General features: G+C 50.7%; 2 protein-coding genes across 3 annotated transcripts in view; one reads left to right on the plus strand and one right to left on the minus strand.

Moving 5' to 3' along the window:
- The first annotated feature begins 249 nt into the window (after positions 1 to 249).
- SOD1 (superoxide dismutase 1) lies at positions 250 to 3,265 on the plus strand. Its single transcript, XM_058824748.1, has 5 exons — positions 250 to 347; positions 764 to 857; positions 1,271 to 1,340; positions 2,622 to 2,736; positions 2,998 to 3,265. Exons 1-5 carry the CDS (start codon positions 273 to 275, stop codon positions 3,106 to 3,108), a joined length of 465 nt encoding a protein of 154 aa, XP_058680731.1. The 5' UTR covers positions 250 to 272; the 3' UTR covers positions 3,109 to 3,265.
- A 1,972-nt stretch (positions 3,266 to 5,237) lies between these two features.
- SCAF4 (SR-related CTD associated factor 4) overlaps positions 5,238 to 17,468 on the minus strand; it is a 30,544-nt gene continuing 18,313 nt past the window's right edge. For both annotated transcript variants that reach the window (XM_058824747.1, XM_058824746.1), the window contains 11 exons: positions 16,999 to 17,166; positions 16,313 to 16,398; positions 15,441 to 15,631; positions 14,464 to 14,564; positions 13,390 to 13,503; positions 12,546 to 12,702; positions 11,627 to 11,781; positions 10,732 to 10,894; positions 10,557 to 10,637; positions 10,286 to 10,474; positions 5,238 to 6,392 (listed from right to left, as the gene is read on the minus strand). In XM_058824747.1, the coding sequence (XP_058680730.1) occupies positions 5,566 to 6,392; positions 10,286 to 10,474; positions 10,557 to 10,637; positions 10,732 to 10,894; positions 11,627 to 11,781; positions 12,546 to 12,702; positions 13,390 to 13,503; positions 14,464 to 14,564; positions 15,441 to 15,631; positions 16,313 to 16,398; positions 16,999 to 17,166 (2,232 nt within the window). In that variant the 3' untranslated portion in view covers positions 5,238 to 5,565. The remainder of the gene's footprint in view (positions 6,393 to 10,285; positions 10,475 to 10,556; positions 10,638 to 10,731; positions 10,895 to 11,626; positions 11,782 to 12,545; positions 12,703 to 13,389; positions 13,504 to 14,463; positions 14,565 to 15,440; positions 15,632 to 16,312; positions 16,399 to 16,998; positions 17,167 to 17,468) is intronic.

A 17,468-nucleotide genomic window follows, 5' to 3' on the forward strand; every position in this document is an offset into this window, starting at 1 on the left:
CCATCCCGTTCCCGTTCCCGTTCCCGTTCTCGAGCCCGGTCCCGGTCCCCGTTCCGCACCTTCGCCGCCAGAGGGCGCCTCCCGCCGCCGCGCGCCCCGCCCCTCCCACCTCCCCGCGCCCCGCCCCTCCCGCCTCCCCGCGCTGCGATTGGCCGAGCGGCGCGCGGCGCGCAGCGCGATTGGCCGCGGCGCCGCCCGCCCGCCCTATATAACGGGAGAGGGGGCGTGGCCTGCTCGCAGTCCGCGGGCGCTGCGGGCGGGGCGGGCACAAGATGGCGGCGGTGCGGGCCGTGTGTGTGATGCGCGGCGAGGGGGCTGTGGAGGGCGTCATCCACTTCGAGCAGCAGGTGAGGGCACGGCCGGGCCGCCGGGACCGCCCCGGCGGGTGCGGAGCCCCCGGGATGCCCCTCTCCAGCCTGCTCGCCGTGGCGGAGAGAGCGGGCGGGCTCAGCCCGAGGGCGCTGCGGCTCCAAATGGCCGCGGCCCTCCGGAGCTGCGCTGTCCCTTGCGGTCGGCCCGGGAGCGCGGCCGCGAGGTCACTCTGCCAAAGTACGGGATCTTTCTGGAAGGCCCTGTCAGATAACAGGCACTCCTTGTGCTTAGTGATAAACAGGGGAAGGAACGCGTTCGAGGGCGTTAAACGAACGCAGACATTGCGGACAGCGCTGCCTTGGGCTCGTGGCCGGGCCTTTCTGTCACCTTGGCGTGACACGGAGCCGTGCAGTGGCAAAGTCCTTGTGCTGATCAATGCTCTCCTTTGAAGGGTTCGGGACCCGTGAAAGTGACTGGGAAAATCACTGGACTGGCCGATGGAGAGCACGGCTTCCACGTCCATGAGTTCGGGGACAACACCAATGGTAAGGTGTCCCTGCCGGCCCTGGTGTCCCCGCACAGGGGCTGCTCAGCCCCGCAGAGCTGCTCGTGGTGTTGCAGCAGCAGCTTGGCTCTCACGGTTGCAAATCTGTGTGAGGAAATCGTGACCATTGCTGAGGAATTGCTTCCTGGATAATAAATACTCTGAGCTGAGCCTGTTGAGGCTGGTGGTCAAGAGCTGCCATACCAAGCGCTCGCCTGAGCGCTTGGATAACTCAGCGTTATGAAATAAGAAAGCTCCTGGCTGAGCCTGGGACTTGCAGGGCTGTGGCAGGTGATTTATGTGCAGGGATTAGCGGGGCATGGCACGGGAGAGGAGCTCTTTGCTGTGCCTGGGAGCGCTGTGGGAGCAGCAGCTTTATCCTGGGATCCTGCTCTGACGCTGTGCTTATTCCAGGGTGCACCAGTGCTGGCCCCCACTTCAACCCGGAGCAGAAGAAGCACGGGGGTCCCAGCGATGCTGAGAGGTGAGTCCAGGGCATGGGCATCGCCAGAAAATCCCTGGGAATTCCTGCAGGCTTCCCGAGGTCACTTAGCTGCTCTTCGGTAACTCCTGCAGTTTGTTTCCCTGAGAGTGTGGTGTGAAACACTCTCCTGGGGACACTTTGTGGTTTTGTCACGGCTTGGGTGGAGGGGACAGGGAGGGCCTGATGCTCGTGCTGAGTATTGGATTTGAGTGGGATGTGGGACCTGGCTGTTCCCTGGGAGCAGCTCTCACAGCAGTTCCCTTGGGTGGGTGCCAGAGGAAGTGCTGTGGCCGTGCCTGCTGGGGTTGGGGAGCAGGGCTCAGGGAGCCTGGCCTTGCACAGGGCTCGGGACAGCCCTTGGAATGCTGGCAAATCCCACCTGAGCCACAGGCCGGGCAGAGCTGGATCTGAGCCAGCTCCTGCATGACACAGCATGAAATGTGTGCTGGGCCCTGGCAGGCACTGCTCGGGGCTAAAGGTTGGGATTGCAGGACACCGGGGCTTCTGCAGCCTCGGCACATCCCGATCCTGCACTGGCTGTGGCCAGGGGCATTCCTTAGGAGGGTGCAAGAAGTGGGTCTTGCTTGTATCAGGGTAAGAAACAACTGGAGTGATGCTTCCTGGAAGCTTAAACGAGGAGATTCCTCAGAGAAGAGCTGTCATTAACCCAGTTCTGTAGGACTTGGTTAAAAATAGGAATTTTTGTAGAAAGCTGGTGGTCAGCCCTGGGCTGGCTGAGCCTGGTAGGGATGTGTCAGTATTCCAGGTTCTGTATCTGGACAGAGGAGCCTGACACAACAGGATCAGCTGCATTTGGAGGGAATGCTGTGCTTGGGGCAGGTGTGCAGGACACAGCACAGCAGCATGTCCACAAGTCCTGTGACAATTCCACTGCTCCAGGCTCAGCTCTCCAGGGAAGCCTTAGCAGAGATGCAGCTCTGATACAAGCTGTGTGGGAGAGCAGAGTGCCAAGTGATGGGGCAATGCCAGACTGGAATAATCATCCCTGGCACAGGCTGGGACTGAGCAGTTCCTGCCCTGCCTGTGACCTGCTGCCTGACAAACAGCTTCTCCTAATCCCCTTAAACCAAAAGCCTGTGCAGTAGCTGAGCTGTCCTGGACAGCAGAAGCTCTGAGAACAGCGGCGGTGTTCACCGGGTCTGCAGGAAAGGTTGTTCCACTGGATTTGGGAGCCTTTGTTGTGCTGTAACATGAACTGCCAGCCTTGCCTTGGAAAGCTTTGGGTGCGGGGCACATTGTGAGGTTGCCGTGTCTGTGCAGGCACGTGGGAGACCTGGGCAATGTGACTGCCAAGGGAGGCGTGGCCGAGGTGTGCATCCAGGATTCCGTCATCTCCCTCTCGGGACCACACTGCATCATCGGCCGCACCATGGTGGTGAGTGGGGGCCCCAGGGCAGGGACAGGGCGTCCACATCCATCCTGCTCCATCCCTCTGTGCCTTGGGTGGCACCTCCCTGCCAGCCTCCTGCAGATGTCCTGACTCTGCTCTCCCTGCTGCGGGTGCCTGAATCGCCCCTGGGCAGCTGCAGTGGGAAGTTTTCAGCCTGGAGATCGGGGTGTAGCTGCTCTGGAGGTGCTGCTGCTGCCAGGAGCAGCGATGGCTGGATCAATTAATGTCCCTTTAATTGTGCTGCAGGTGCACGAGCGGCGGGATGACCTGGGCAAAGGGGGCAACGACGAGAGCCTGCTGACCGGGAACGCGGGGCCCCGCCTGGCCTGCGGGGTGATCGGGATTGCCAAGTGCTGAATGCTGCCTGCAGTGCTCCTCCTGCTGCTCCTGCCCCTCCTGCAACTTCACATGTGTCATCCATGTCCTGCTCCTCTGCATCCCGAGCAGCACTCGCACGCCGGAGACCGACCGACTTTTGTATGATGTACATTGAATTAAAGTGTCCCTGATGGAATGGCTCTGTGGTCTCTGCTCACCTCCTGCTGCCACCATTCCGTGTCACATCCCTGCTCTGAGGGAACGTGTAGTGCTCCTGTTCCAGCCCCTGGGTGTGTCAGGCTTCCTCCTGGGGCAGGGTCAGCATTTGTAGGCTTCAAACTTGTATAATAAATGTTCTGGGCAGATACACCCCGGTCTGGCTGTCTGTGAACAGGAGAAAAAACCCAAAGGCCCAAATGTGCTCCTGCTGGCAAGGGGGGCCTGGGCTTCAGCAGGTGCGTGGTTAAATTCCATCCAGCAAGGTTCCAGGCAGAATCCCAGGAGTGCCACTGTGTGCCAGCCTCCATCCTGTTCTGGTGTGTCCTGAAGCAGATTTCAGGCTCTCTCTTCATAGAGAAAACGAGTCACTTCAACAAGGACTTGTATCAGTGTTGTTTCTTCTGTGCTTCAGGATATTCATGGAGTAGCAGGCTGTAGTTCCAGGTAATCCCACTCCACTGAGGTACTAAGGGAACTGGGTAGGAGAGCAGGAATACTGTAAAAACACTTTGAACTTACGTTCCCTGTTGCTGCCAGAGCAGTGTGTGAGTCTTCACCTCCCTGTGCCTCCTCCAGAGGGTTGCTGCTGCTGCTGCTGTGAGGGCTGTGCACAGGCACTGCTGCAGAGGGTGTAAAGAGTTATTCCACAGTTTTCCAGGCTTTCAGATCCCTACTGGGGCACAGAACAGGGGTGGGATTTGCATGAACAGAGCAGCCTTGTGCCTCTCATCGTCTCCAGCTCTTTAAGGAGGTGTTCTCAGTGAAACAAACCTACCTTCCTTACAGAGCTGGAGCAGCTTTTCCCAAGGCTCAAACCCGGATTTGTGGGACAAGGTAATGTCCCGTGGGCCCAGCAGGAAACAACCAGTGAGGATACGAGTTTTAACACATGGAAGTTGAGGTCACTACAATCTGTAAACAGGTTCTTTCTCTCTTTATTCTGCTATTGCAAGAACATAAAAATAGATGTCCTCTCCCCAGAGCTCCACAGTGGCTCTCCCACCCTCTCCCCTCCCCAGAGACAATTCCCTCTGCCCTCTTTGACAGCAGGGCAGCTGTAAAAAAGGACTGATGTGAGGAAGCAGCTGCCCTTCCCTTGGGGCAAAATCCCCAGCTTTAAAGGTAGAACACACCTATAGCAAGGAGCAAAAAAACCATTGAATACGCACAGGATTCAAACACTGGTGCTGCTGGGGTTATGGGAGCTCTGAGCCACATGGGGTGGGCAGAACTTCCCACAGCATCCCTGCCCCAGGGATCAGCCACAGAGACACTGCACCTGCCCTCGGCACAGCTGACAGCACATGGCAGGGCTCTCATGAGGAGGTGCCACAACACCCTCTGTCCCCAGCCCGGGGCACACAACCTACCTCTGGCAGGGTGAGCAGGAGCAGCCCCGTGTCCATGGAGGGAGGGCCCAGTCCTTGTCCAGCCCCGCCTGCAGAGCCAGGCTGGAATTGTGGTGCCTCCGAGGTCTCACTCCCAGCAAGTACCAAAGCTGCAGAGCAGGCACTGCCCAGCCTGGCACACTCTGTGTAACCTCAGAGCAGATGCTCGGTGCCTGAAGGGGTCACTTCTTCAAAAAAGGCAAATTAGGAGCAACAGGAACCACAGAACCAACTGAAGGGAGGGAGGGGAAAAAAAAATAAAGCAAAGAATGGATTGCATTGCAAACACTAAAACAGTTAACTCTGCAATTAACATCTTAAAACTAACGTTTACCCGGGGTGGTCAAGTAGCTCATTAAAATGCAGCAATCTAAAACTCCAGAGGACTGTTACAAATAAAAATTCACTTCTGTGAATCGCTACACAAACAGATGGATTTCCTTTAACAAACAGAACCAAACCAGTCTAATTTAGACTCCAGTACAGCATTAACAGTTCCAACTTTAGGCTGCTGAACACTCCTTTTCCACTTCAGTGCAGCGTAGGAAGAATAGCACACGTTAAAAGTTTGTTACGAAAATAGAGTTTATTAAAAACACATCCCTATTGTTTTGAGGAGCTTTCACCGTTACCTTTTCTTAAATTAAAAAAAAAATAGAAAGCACTTCTACTTCTGATTCGTAAACTTTTTAAAGTCAAAACTTTAAAAAAGTTACAGCAAAAATGGGTAATATTTTAATCATCTCTTCAGTATTTTATGTTATGTTGTGGCTATTTTAAATAGAAGGGAAGCAATCAAATTGCTCACGGCGCCCCGCCTCGGGGCGCAGGGCGGAAGCGGATTTACAGCACTGTACAAGCCACGCCGGGCTCCGCGGCCCGGGCGGCCCTAGCGCGGCGCCTCGGCCGCCGAGCCCGTGTCCTTGTCCGCCTGTTCCAGGGATGAGGTAGCCTCGGGCGCTGACTCCGCCGCGGCGCTGGCGCCCGCGGGCTCGGCGTCTCCCGCAGCCAGTTCTGAAACAAGTCCCGCGCCCTCCGTTTTGCCGCCGTGCGACTCGTGGTTTTTGTCGCCCTCCGCCCTGTCTGTCACCTCCGGCTTCTCCTTGCCGCGGCTCTCCTCCTTGTCTCTGCGCGACTCCCGATCCCTGGAATCCCTCTCCCTGTCTCGGTGGCCGCTGGAGCGCCTGTTCCTGTCCTCCGAGTCCCTGTGCCGGTCGCGCTCGGGGCTGCGGCGTCCCCAGTCTCGCCTGTCGCGCCCGCCCGGCCGCTCGTGCTCCCGCTCGTCGCGGCCGCCGTAGCGCTCCCGCTCGCCGTCCGCGCGGCTCCCGAAGGATCTCCGGCCGAACCGCTCCTGCTCTCTGCCGCTGCCCGCGAACTGCCTGTCGTTCCGGAACTGCCGCCCGTCCCTGCTCTCCTCGCCGCCGCCCTGGCCGCCCGCGGGCCGCACGAAGTGGCCGGGCGGAGGGAAGGGCGCCTTCATGCCGTGCGGGGGAGGCATGCCGAAGCCGCCGGGGCCCGGCGGCGGCCCCCGGTGCATCATGTGCGGCGGCATGTGGCGCGGCGGCAGCATGGGGAAGCGCGGCAGCGGCGGCGGCGGCGGCATCCCCGGCGGGCGCTGCAGCGGGATCAGCCCGGGCCGGGCGCCCAGCAGCCCCGTGGACGGAGTCTGCAGCCCCACCACGGGCGCGGGCGGCGGCGGCGCTACCCCCTGCGTGCCTGCAAGGAACACAAGCGACAGTCAGAGCCGGCGCCGGGGTGCGGAGCGCTTCCCGACCTCAAACCCAATAATCTGCGCTTATCTGGGAAAGGAGCGGCCCAGAACCGGGAGCGGAGCGGCCTGGGCTCTGTGCGCTGCTGGCAGCAAGGGCTGTGCCCAGGCAGCAGCTAACCCTGATCCCAGAGACTTCCCTGGGGAGAGCCTTGCCCTGGTGCAGGAACAGCTCTCCCTAAGCCCCAGCTCAGCCTCCTGCTTCCCCAAGCGACATTAGCCAAAGCCCCTTCCAGGCGAACACACCCCACTCCCTCCAGTGGGATTCAGGCATTTCCCTCTGCCACAAACAGCAGCTCAACACCCCACAGCTGCACAGCACCAGAAACAAGCACAGAGGAGGCTGGAATACAGCTGAACACAGCTCTCTTTACCACTCCACAGAAAAGGGACACAACAAAGATTCATAATAGAATAAACCTTGCAATGTAAACTAAAAGGAAATGCAACATTAGAATAAACCTGGCAATGTAACTAAAACAAAATGCAACATTAGAATAAACCCTGCAATGTAAACTAAAAGGAAATTCAACAGGTCATCCCTGGCTTCTTTTTTTTTGTAATAGTGTTCCATTCTTTATAGCACATATGCAGCACCAACTATTTTCCAGTTTTATTCCTATGCTCTTCATAGGAGTTAAAAAACTCCCTCTCCAAAAACACTGTCGGACAAAGCTGAGCCCACAGCTCCTGGACACCAACACAAGGAGCCAAAAACAGGATTTTGACAAGAATCCTGAGCTCCAGCTGAGCCCTGCCCACCACCCCAGGGCAGGTGCCTCCAGTCTGAACCAGGAGCACTGTCCCGTGCTCCAAGAGCCCTCACACTGCTGCTCCATCTGCTCCTGCTCACCAGCACCTCCTGCCCTAGGAACACAGCCCCTGCCTGGGAAAAACCAGGATGAAATGCTGTGGGAATTGATGCTGGAATTAATGTCAGCAGTGAAACTGCCCTTGGGAGCAGCCACACGAGCTGCCGTGGTGTTCATCCCTCCCTTGTCCAGCTTTGGTACCTGTCCCCAGACAGAGCTGAGCCTGCTGTGCTGCCCTCTCACCACACACTGACTTTAGGGATGTCTCTGACAGAAACCTTTTCACCTGAGTGCTCTTTAAATCCATATTGGAAGGAAGTTGGATTTTGCCAGTGAGAAGATTCATGTGACATCTTCGAGTCCATGATATCCTCTGCCCCTCCCCTGCAAGCAGTCAGACACAGCTCCCACTCTTGGAGAGAAATGGTCCAGTACCAACAGCTTTTTTTTTTTTTTCTGCATTTTTTCCTTCCTCTAAAATGCAAAGCCTTCTCCCCTCCTGGTCAATAACCAGGTCTGTAACCACCCAGTTTAAACTCCTCCTGTGACAGAACTACAGATCTAGCAAGACAAGACTCATAGCTAATGATGTCTCCCAGGAATTCTGAGATTTGGGGATATTCTTCTTGGTAAAAACATCTTTTAATCTTCCTCAGAAGATTAAAACAAGGCAGAACAGAGTAACTGAGAACTAAAGAGCTGAAGTTAAGCCTGTGCTTCTGCTTAGAAGCAGCAGAGCAGATGTGGGTTACCAGAGCATGAACATGAGGCGAGGGAGGCAAGTTTCACATTTAATAAGTCATTAAATTTCTCAATCTTATTTCTACACAAACTGCAGCATGAAGCAACATAATTGTACCTAGAACTCCTTCATTCTGAACTGCACTGGCTGCAGAGCTGGACACTTTGTATTTTACATTTATTTTAAATATCACCCCTCTTCAGTGCTGAGGCTAAAGCAACTGTAGAACTACTGGAGTTTGCTCTCTCTGAAAAATCAGGCACCAACTGAAAACCTAAAGAGCTGTCCAGAAACACATCCCAGCTTACTGAAAATGCTCAGGGAAATTCATGCTACAGACACACACACCATGTCTGGGGCAAGTTAAAATCCTCTTTTGTTTCAGGAAGTACCTGACATTCAAGCAGTTTCCTGAGCTGGGTATGAACTCCCTGAGCTCTGAGAGAAACCCTGAGGTGATTTCCTGACCCAGCTTGTCCTGCTGCAGCCAGTTCCCTCACACCTGCCACCTGCTGCTCTGTCCCAATGTGCAAAACCACACCTTGCCTTCACAACAGATTTTATGGGTTTGGGAGGAGCAACCATCACACACCAAAGCGTCCCAAGTTACATCACGCGACTCCTACAACACAGCCCAGAGTGCTGAGGCTGGCATGAAGGATCTTGTGTCCAGGGAGGGCACAGGAGCCATCCTTACTGAAGGATGAAGCCAGATTTGCCTGTCACTATGATACAGACCTGACCATCTCCCCCAGCTGGACAAAGCCTGCATTCCCTTGGGATAATTCCCATGTCACCAGGGCTGGCAGCTGATTAACTCGTACACAAACTCTGCTCACTCAGTGGTTCCAGTAACTTGAACCCAACCCCTTGAATCACCTCCCAGCACGTGGAGCTCTGTGCTGTCTGTCTGTCCCTCATGGAACACATGGAACAAGCCAAAAGCTCATGGATCCAGCACAACAGCAGCAGGGCTTCACTCCACTCTGAAGCTGCTGTTCTCCAGCATTCTGCATGTTCTCCAGTGGGGAATGTGGCATCCTACAGCTACAGTGTTAAATACTGCCAGGGAATTCCTGAGAGGGAGACCATGTTGTCAATCTGATGGGATTTTGCTGGAGTTTGCTACAGAATCATTCAGAACCTCACACATTCCCAAGTCCAGGAATATCAAGTGCAGGTTATGTTGTCCAAGACAGTGAAACTCCAGAACTCTGAGCTACCTTCACAGAAAGTGTCATTCAGCAGGAAGGTGTGAATTTCTGAAATTCCTAACAAAATTCCCTGACTCCATGGTGTCACCACAGAGTTTCTCAAGCTTTTCTCTGTTTTGAAAGGGTCTTCTGTAAAGTTTTCAACATGCAGTATCCATAAATCATTAGTCATGGATGGAAAATTTAGCCCTCACATCCAATAGAGCATTGAGCTCTCAGGGAGACAAATCTCTGATTTTCTTCAGTGATCACTGAAAATTCTGGGCAGAAACACACTAACACAAAATTAGCTTTTCATTCATTTCTTAGGCTCTCATGTAGAGGCCCAAAATCCCCTAAATGTAGTAATCTCACTAAAATTTGCACGCAACAAGTCTCCGGAGTAAATTCTTGACACTGGCCCATCCGAAGCCATCATAAAATAAGCATTTAGCAAAGTTCTGTAACAGTTCACACTCCCTTTCAAAACCTGACCAAGTTTGTATCATATTAGGAAAAGTAATTTAAGCAACATATTCCCATTACCCTGGGTTTGCTAGTCAGAAAAACATTTGGTAATAGTTAAATAAAATATTCTTACAAAGGTTTCAAAACCTGTCCTACTGCAGGGCTGCATAAAAGCTTTTCTGTTCTATTGAAAAAATTTATTGCATACATAATGTACCCTATCCTCAGAGATTTCAAAAATACACTAAAAATAGTTTCTCTGCATGGTAATTTTGTATATCTAATAGTTGAGTCTAAAATCTGGTTTCTATGTCATACAGATGTGTTGCTCTAAGTTCATTGTCTAGACTGTATAAACCTTCACTTGCTAAAAGTGGACAGTATTTGAATTTGTAACTTATACATCATGGCTTTGGCTCTTCAGTAGTAAAAAATACTGACTGTTTCTCCTGTGCAAAACTAAGCCTTTAAAATTGATTTGAAAGCCAACAGTAGGACAGAAATTTCAACAAGTTGAGAAGAATGTGCTTCCCTTTCCCCTGGCCTGTGAGTCAGTAGCCAAACCAAAATGGTATTTAAAATGCAGGGAAGAATGAAGAGCAGAACTTAGCCAGGAGGGCACTTACCAAGGAGTGGAACAGCCTGGGTGACAGGAGCAGGGACGTTGGTAGGTGCTACAGGAGGTGGGACAGTGCCATAGAGTTTGGAAGCGTCAGTACTTTCAGCATTCCCTCTGCCTCCAGACACCACTGTCGGGATGGGATTTCCTACGGACGACTCCTTTGTGGTGTCCTCACTCCCACCAGCGGCTGTAGCTGAGGAACAAGGCAAGGGCACGCTGAGCACCAGGCAGCAATCCCTGCAGGCCCCCTGCCCTCCCCAGGGCCCAGCACTCACAGTTTGGGATGTTCACTGCCGGAGTGTGCGGGACAGAGACCGGAGGGGTTATGGGAGGCGGCGGCCCGGGAGGAAGGAACCCTACAAGAAGCACAGCAGAGGGAGCCCTGAGTGCCCCTGGCACAGCCCAGTGCAGCTCTGGCCTGCAGGGCCCGGGCTGGCCCACCCCACAAACCTGGAGGTAAATGCAGCGGGTTGAAGCCCGGCCGGAGGAACGGAGGCGGCGGCGGCGGCGGCACCCCGGGGGCGAATCCAGGAGGGGGAATTCCTAAAGGTGCTGTGAAAGCTGGGGGCTGGAGTGCACCGACCACGGGGGGCCCTGATGGATGGGGGGGAACCTGGCAAAGGAAAGGGAAACATGGGTTACCCCAAGAGTGCCCCAATGGCTCTGTGTCCCGCTGGGGATCTCTGTCCTTGTCCAGCTCCACCAGGACATCTCAGCGACCCCGAACTCCTCTGCAACAAGGGGGCACTCGCACAGAATATGCAGGGGCACTCCAGAACTCCCATCACTGAAAGTGCCAACACCAGCCCTGTCTGCCTTTGTAATTAGAGAATTTTCCTCTGTGCTAATGCCTGTTGGTAACTCACCTCCACAAACCCCTCACACAGCACCTGGGGTTCACGTGCACCCAGCATGATGGATTTCCAGACGGGATCCACTGGAATGCTCACTACTTCAGAGCAACTAAAAACCTCTGCTTGTCTCTTTCTCATTACCTGAGTTTGCACATTAGAGTGACCGGTGTTTCCTTTTCCTTTATTTCTGCTTTATATTAAACTCTGAATTTAAATTAGCTCTGATATACTGACAAGAAACTACCAATATAAAAGTAGTGGAGTATCTGCCAATAAGAAAAGCTTTCAGAGGAACATTAATATATAAAACAAATAACAAAACAAAGCCAATCACAAAACCTGAAGACGCAATTCAGCCCTTCTAAAACAAAGATGCCACTGCAGCAATTCCTCTGTGACTGAGAGAACAGAGTTCCCATTCATGGCATTCCCTCCCTCCCTGAATTATTATTTCAAGTGAGTTTTGTTTGTTTCTGTGGAACAACTCTCACCTGTGGAGGAGGTACTGTTATTGGTGCAGGCATGGGAACAGGAATTGGGACAGGTAAAGCTTTGGGAATAGGTGACACTGGTTCATTGTGTGCAGCTTCTGCGCCTCCATTCTGAGCCACTTCATTCTCAGACTTCTTGGGAATTCCCTTCCACTCTGCCCAAAACAAAATCCCAGCAGACACAGGTCAGACAAGCAGTGCCACGTGAAACATGTTTAGTCATGTTTACAAAAATTGAAAATACTCAGGTAATAACAGCATAGAGCTAAGAAGCATTTATACTGTTTCTGACAATAAAAAATCCAAATTATTTTGAACACAGCAAATAAACTTGCTCCTTTCAGCAGTCATTTAACAATCCTTTGCACTGACAGTGATCATACACACCCAGGATTCTGATACATTATCTGTGACAAAAACTGCAAGGCTCTTTGGGACAAGTTTTCAACAGGTTCATTCTATTGCTCTCAGGCAAGAAGGCAGCAGCTTTGCCACTTCTCTGAAAACTCATTTCTAAAAATCCCAACATCTTCAAGTCTCAAACAAGGAAAAAGAGAATACGACTCTAAAGAATTGCAGCAAAGTAACAAAAATGCCAAATATCGCTTTAAACCTAATTTATGGAAGGAATGGCCCCTATTGTCTGTCAGAACTTCCTGGGAAAAGCCAGCTAAGCACAAAGAGGGATCAGTGAGGGGGCATTTTGGGAAAGAGAAAAGCACTGAGAGGACTGGAACACACTGACATTACGCTCACGATTCATTACATTTTTGTTTAAAACACACTGCTGATTTTTGTGTGTTCAGCATGAGGAGATGCTACAATTAGAGCACATAATCACCAGCTAATTGGGCAAACTTTACAGAATGGTCAAATCCTGAAATAAAGGTTCAATAAAAACCATGCAGTGACACTGTACCTGGACTAAGGGTCTCGTTGTCCAGCATTCCTCCTTCACAGAAACTTTCCAGATCTTCAGGTTTGACTTTGTCCCATGGTATGTAAGTCACACCCAGTTCTACATCCCAATACTGCTTGTAGTCTGGCTTTATTCCTTTATTCAGAGCCCAGGCAATCTTGGGTAGGGGGAAATACAAGTGGTCAGTAAAATGTTCCCATTTTCATGGATTTATCATTTCATTCTCACAAAACATTTGAGGGTAAAAAGTAAAAATCCTAAGTGAAACAGCTACAGAACTCTGAAGAAAGTATTTTTTTAAGCAGACTTGGTTCCTGTTTCTTGGCTTGACTCTTGCACATCATTTGTAAAAATGCATAAAGCCAGCTTCTTCTGATGATCCCCAGCCACCAAGATTAATTCCATTTCCCTTTGGAGGACAGTGTCACACTAATTTGACATTCTACAGAAGGAAGAACTTCACTAATTGATGCACATTTCCTTATTTATGAGTACTCTTTGTAGGATTATCATATGTAATGAAACTCTGTTAGGAGACAAATAACAGCAACAAGAAACAGACAGTGCCAGTCCCCTGCAATGAGCAAAAAGGCACCCTTTTGGTTGATTAAACAGATAATTATTGGCAATCTTTCAAGGAAACTGATACAAGGTTCCACTATCCCACTACAGACCAGGAACAATAATTCCCAAAAACCAGTTCACTGATGTATTTTTGCAGGATTTTACAGAATGTCATCTCCAGAACCCATATGAGTCTGAAATAGCCCAAAGCCCAGCAGAGATGAGACAGGATGACAGTAATTACAGCAGCTTTGGAAAGCCTGATGCTTTCAGGCAGTACCTTGATGGATTTCTGGTTGACTTTGAAGTTGCCTCGGCTCAGTTTCTGCAGGGCTCTGTTGGCATCTTGTCTGTGCACCATGACAATGTAGGCACATCCTCTGGGCGGTATCATCTGTGTGGGGTTGAGGGAAAAAATTCATTTTGTGGGTAACAAACAGTGAACAGCACACAAATGCACAGTTACAGCAAGCTGGGGCATCAGGGGCTGTTCCAAAGGGGCTGTGCAAGTATGGAAGGAAATGTTAGTTTAAGAGGCTAAGAAAGCCACTATCTTCTGGAAATTCACATTTCTAGTGAACTGAAAGTTTCACAACTTCTGAAACCTCCAAACTCTAAAATACAGCTGACTTTTGCACATTTAATCATTTTAAATTGCTAAACAATAGCGTTCAAGTAAATTTTAACATCTGGCAATTAGTTACTTTGTTGGAATGCACAACAGTATCCCCCTTCACTCTGCCAGCTGCACCTCCACATTCAGTTCTAGCTGCAGATTTGGAGTAATTTTTATTTGTAATGAATTTGGGGAAAAAACTCCTATGTTCTCTTACAAAATTTGGGAATAGAAAGAAAATTAGTCACTTATTTTTGTTTGTTTGAATGAATGAAATTTTTGAAGTTACTGGAACAGCTATAATTTATACATAAAATATCCTTAAATACAGCAAAATAAAACAATAGTTGTCTGTGTTTATGGCTAAAATGACAGAAGAGCAACAAGAACACCAGCTGAGAGTCCATGCTCCTATAATCAAATAAAATGAAGCAGCCAAGGAACTCAGAAGCATGGGATGTAATTCTGCAGCCATCATCCTGCAGGGAAAGCAGGATTTTTATGAAAATGGGGTAATTTTCTGTACTTTTATACTGCAGGAAACCAAAGCAGCTCCCTTCTTGTTTGTGTACAGGTCAGCCACGTGCTCTGAGTGCCCACACCAACAACACAAGACATGGAAAATGAGAGGCCAGCTCTTTGGAATGTATCAGAAATGACTCTGCCTCACAGCAGCCTGGAGAGATGTTGTGCACCCAAACACATCAAAGCAGCTCACACTGCACCCCTTCTACTCACATTGATGGACTCAATGGGGCCAAACTCCTCCAGGAGACTTCCTACATCCTGCTGAGTTGTCCTTTTGTCCAGCTGTCCTACCCAGAGTGTGGTACTGCAAACTACAACCAAGAGTTAGCACAGGTGGTCCTTATAGCACAGATAACCCACACCTATCCCATGCTGAACCCAGGGTAATCACCAGGAAAGGAGCTCAAGGTATCCCCCAGGCTGCAGGTTACTGCAGAAATACTCTACACTCATCCAGGTTTTCCACCTGAGAGATACAGAACTGCAAACTCTGACAGCCAACCTGACAGAACCTGGGAAAGGTGCTGGCAGCAGCACATCTCACAGCACTGCAGGGAGCTTCCACTGAGCAGCTCCAGGGCTGCTCTACCCCTGGGACCATCACTCACCACTTGGCTCTTGAAACACCTCAGGGTTTTGTCTCTCTTATATAAGAAAGAATCTTTTTATTTTACTTGATGAGAAGATTCCACACTCCCAAGGAACATGCACAGGACTACTACGTTTGGTGTATAAACGCTGGCAAAGCCAGGATTGTATCAGAAATCCAACCATCAGCCTGTGTGCTTTCCAGGTAAGATCTCTTCTTCAGGTTGGGGAAATACACAGGATTGATATACTTAGAAAAATTGTAATAATTTACAATTAACTCAAATCCATTTTGTTCAATCTGCTTCTATGTCTCGAAGGAAGGAAAAGAAAAACAGGGGGTTTCAGCTTTTTCGTATTTTACAGCCAAAATACCTCAAACTTGGGGATACTCCAGAAATGCTAAATATGAGTAGAGAAGCACAGGGCAGTGCGGTAAGATTCCTACCAGGAATCACAAGGCAGTTAACTCTCGTTCTGTTTGGACGAGCCCCGGAGAGCACAAGCAGCAGCGTTGACCCCAAGGAGCACAGCGAGAACACCGGGCCCCACGGCAAGGCGCAGGGTGACCCAGAGAAGCAGGAGGGGAACACACTCACCACTGACAGTCTCTGCCTTGATCTGGGGCAGCCCCTTGGAGCGGCGCTCCTTCTCCCGCTCGCGCTCGCGCCGCTCCTGCGAGCGGGACTTGGGCGAGCGCCGGCGCCGGTCCCGGGAGCGCGAGCGGGAACGCCGGTGCCGGGAGCGCCGCGAGCGCGAGCCCGACCGCGAGCGTCTCCTCTTGGGGGACCTGTGGGAACCAAGGCACCCTGCTCAGAGCCCCACACAGCCTCAGCTGTGCAGCACCCCAAGGGCTCCCTCGGGAAGGGAACATGTCAATCCAAGCTCGTTCACACAAAAAGTTTCTCGTCGTGTCCTAATTTTGTGCTGAAGTTGACCGGCAAAACTGCGTCCACCACAGGGAAAATTACACTTCCATCAATGAGGCAAATGTTCACTGCTTTTACAAAGAAATGGCTAAAAATGATTATAATACATTCTAAATAAATTCTGCCGCTGAAATTGTATTTTACATCGTGTTCACGTTTTAAACCTCTCAAGGTGTGGCAGACCTTCAGAGAAATCGTGCAGAGCGACTGCATCTTGGTGAACAAGATGACTGGCAGAGAGTGGAGCCAGACCTGCTCGGTCAGCTGGGATGTGACACATTATCTCAGTGACACACAAAGTCACAGATCACAAAGGTTTTCATAAGAAAAGTGTTTTAGAGCACAGACAAATTAAACTATCACATTCTGCCTCCCTAAAACTTGCTCTGGACCGAAAGGAATGGAAGTTGCTCTCTCCCAGTGAGAGAGAACTGCACAGATACAATATTTTCCCTAGAAGGGAGATGACTTTAGAGGTTCATTATCTTAGAGCTGTTAATCTGCTTTTCATTCCTGCACTGAAAGAACTTTCACTCACTTACCTTGATGCAGATCTAGATCTTGATTTCCTACTGTCAGAAACATGCCGTTTTCCCTCCTGAATGGGAGGCTGTTCCACTTCCATATCCTAAAACATGAAATTGACAGGTGTTAGGGGTGAGTAGGACAAGCATTCTATTTCTTGTTATGCTCAGACTAAATTAACAGTACTGAAAATACACTGAATATTCAAACGTGTGAAATTAAAGAGTGATGTGACTCAAAACCTTCACCCTGTGATCACTAGCAGGGAGACGGTCCAGTATTGCACGTACTTAACACAGCCACTGAAAAGGCACCATAGAAATAATTCACACAATTCCCATTTTCAATTTGCAAATTATTGGTTTCCACATTTCACCCCATTTCAGCAACACCTGCATCTCCACAGAACATTATTTTATTCCTTAAAATCAGTCAGTGGATCACGCTCCATCATCAAAATCCCAGGCAAAGTGAGATCTGCTGCAACTTTTCTCCAAGATATTTTAAGAAACTACTTTAAGGCTGAATTATGCTGGAGGCAGGAAAGGGCTAAGTCCTGGAGCTCTCTCCCAGCAGAGCCAGCCTCATAGCCAGCTGTGTCCTGGTCATGCTGACACTTCTGCTCCAGGACAATCCACACACATTTGGGAATGACATGTATGAGAGCATCTGAGTTGGTCTGCTCGCTGCAAGGGCTGCTCACCTGCTGGTGGGGTTTCTGCAGGTGTGGCTCAGCCTGCACTGGGAAGGGAGACTGGAAAGTTGGCTGCACTGGTGCTGCTGGAGGCATCACTGGCTGAGCCATGGGTGGGAACTGGGGGGTAGGCAGGAGACCAAAGCCTGGCATCTGCCCATTCGGAGGAAGAGGCACCTTGGGAGGAGAAAAAACACAGAATTCCAGCTAGGAGAAGGAATTACATTCACTTTCCCAGCAGTAAAAGATGGGGAAACAAACAAAAAGATGGGGAAAAGATGAAGCAGGCCAAGCATTTGGGTGCACAAGTAACAATCTTGTCCTTCAAAGCCTGACTAGGACAGACACCAAAGATACGTTTCTTTGGGAAGATGCAGGGCTAAGCCACATTCACTCTTCACCAGCAGGAAAATCACTTCCTTCCTGCTGCACCAAAGGAAACAGCAAAGCATGGAAAGCACAAGAGGGGGACAAGGGAA

Source organism: Ammospiza caudacuta, chromosome 2 (assembly GCF_027887145.1).
Source record: "Ammospiza caudacuta isolate bAmmCau1 chromosome 2, bAmmCau1.pri, whole genome shotgun sequence".
NCBI classification, from domain to species: domain Eukaryota; kingdom Metazoa; phylum Chordata; class Aves; order Passeriformes; family Passerellidae; genus Ammospiza; species Ammospiza caudacuta.

Bases quoted from the DNA above. Each gene is read 5' to 3' on its own strand.
- SOD1 (XM_058824748.1), top strand. From the start codon at position 273: ATGGCGGCGGTGCGGGCCGTGTGTGTGATGCGCGGCGAGGGGGCTGTG. The intron at 348-763 runs GTGAGGGCACGG...TCTCCTTTGAAG, and splicing joins TCATCCACTTCGAGCAGCAG to GGTTCGGGACCCGTGAAAGT. The intron at 1,341-2,621 runs GTGAGTCCAGGG...GTGTCTGTGCAG, and splicing joins GGTCCCAGCGATGCTGAGAG to GCACGTGGGAGACCTGGGCA.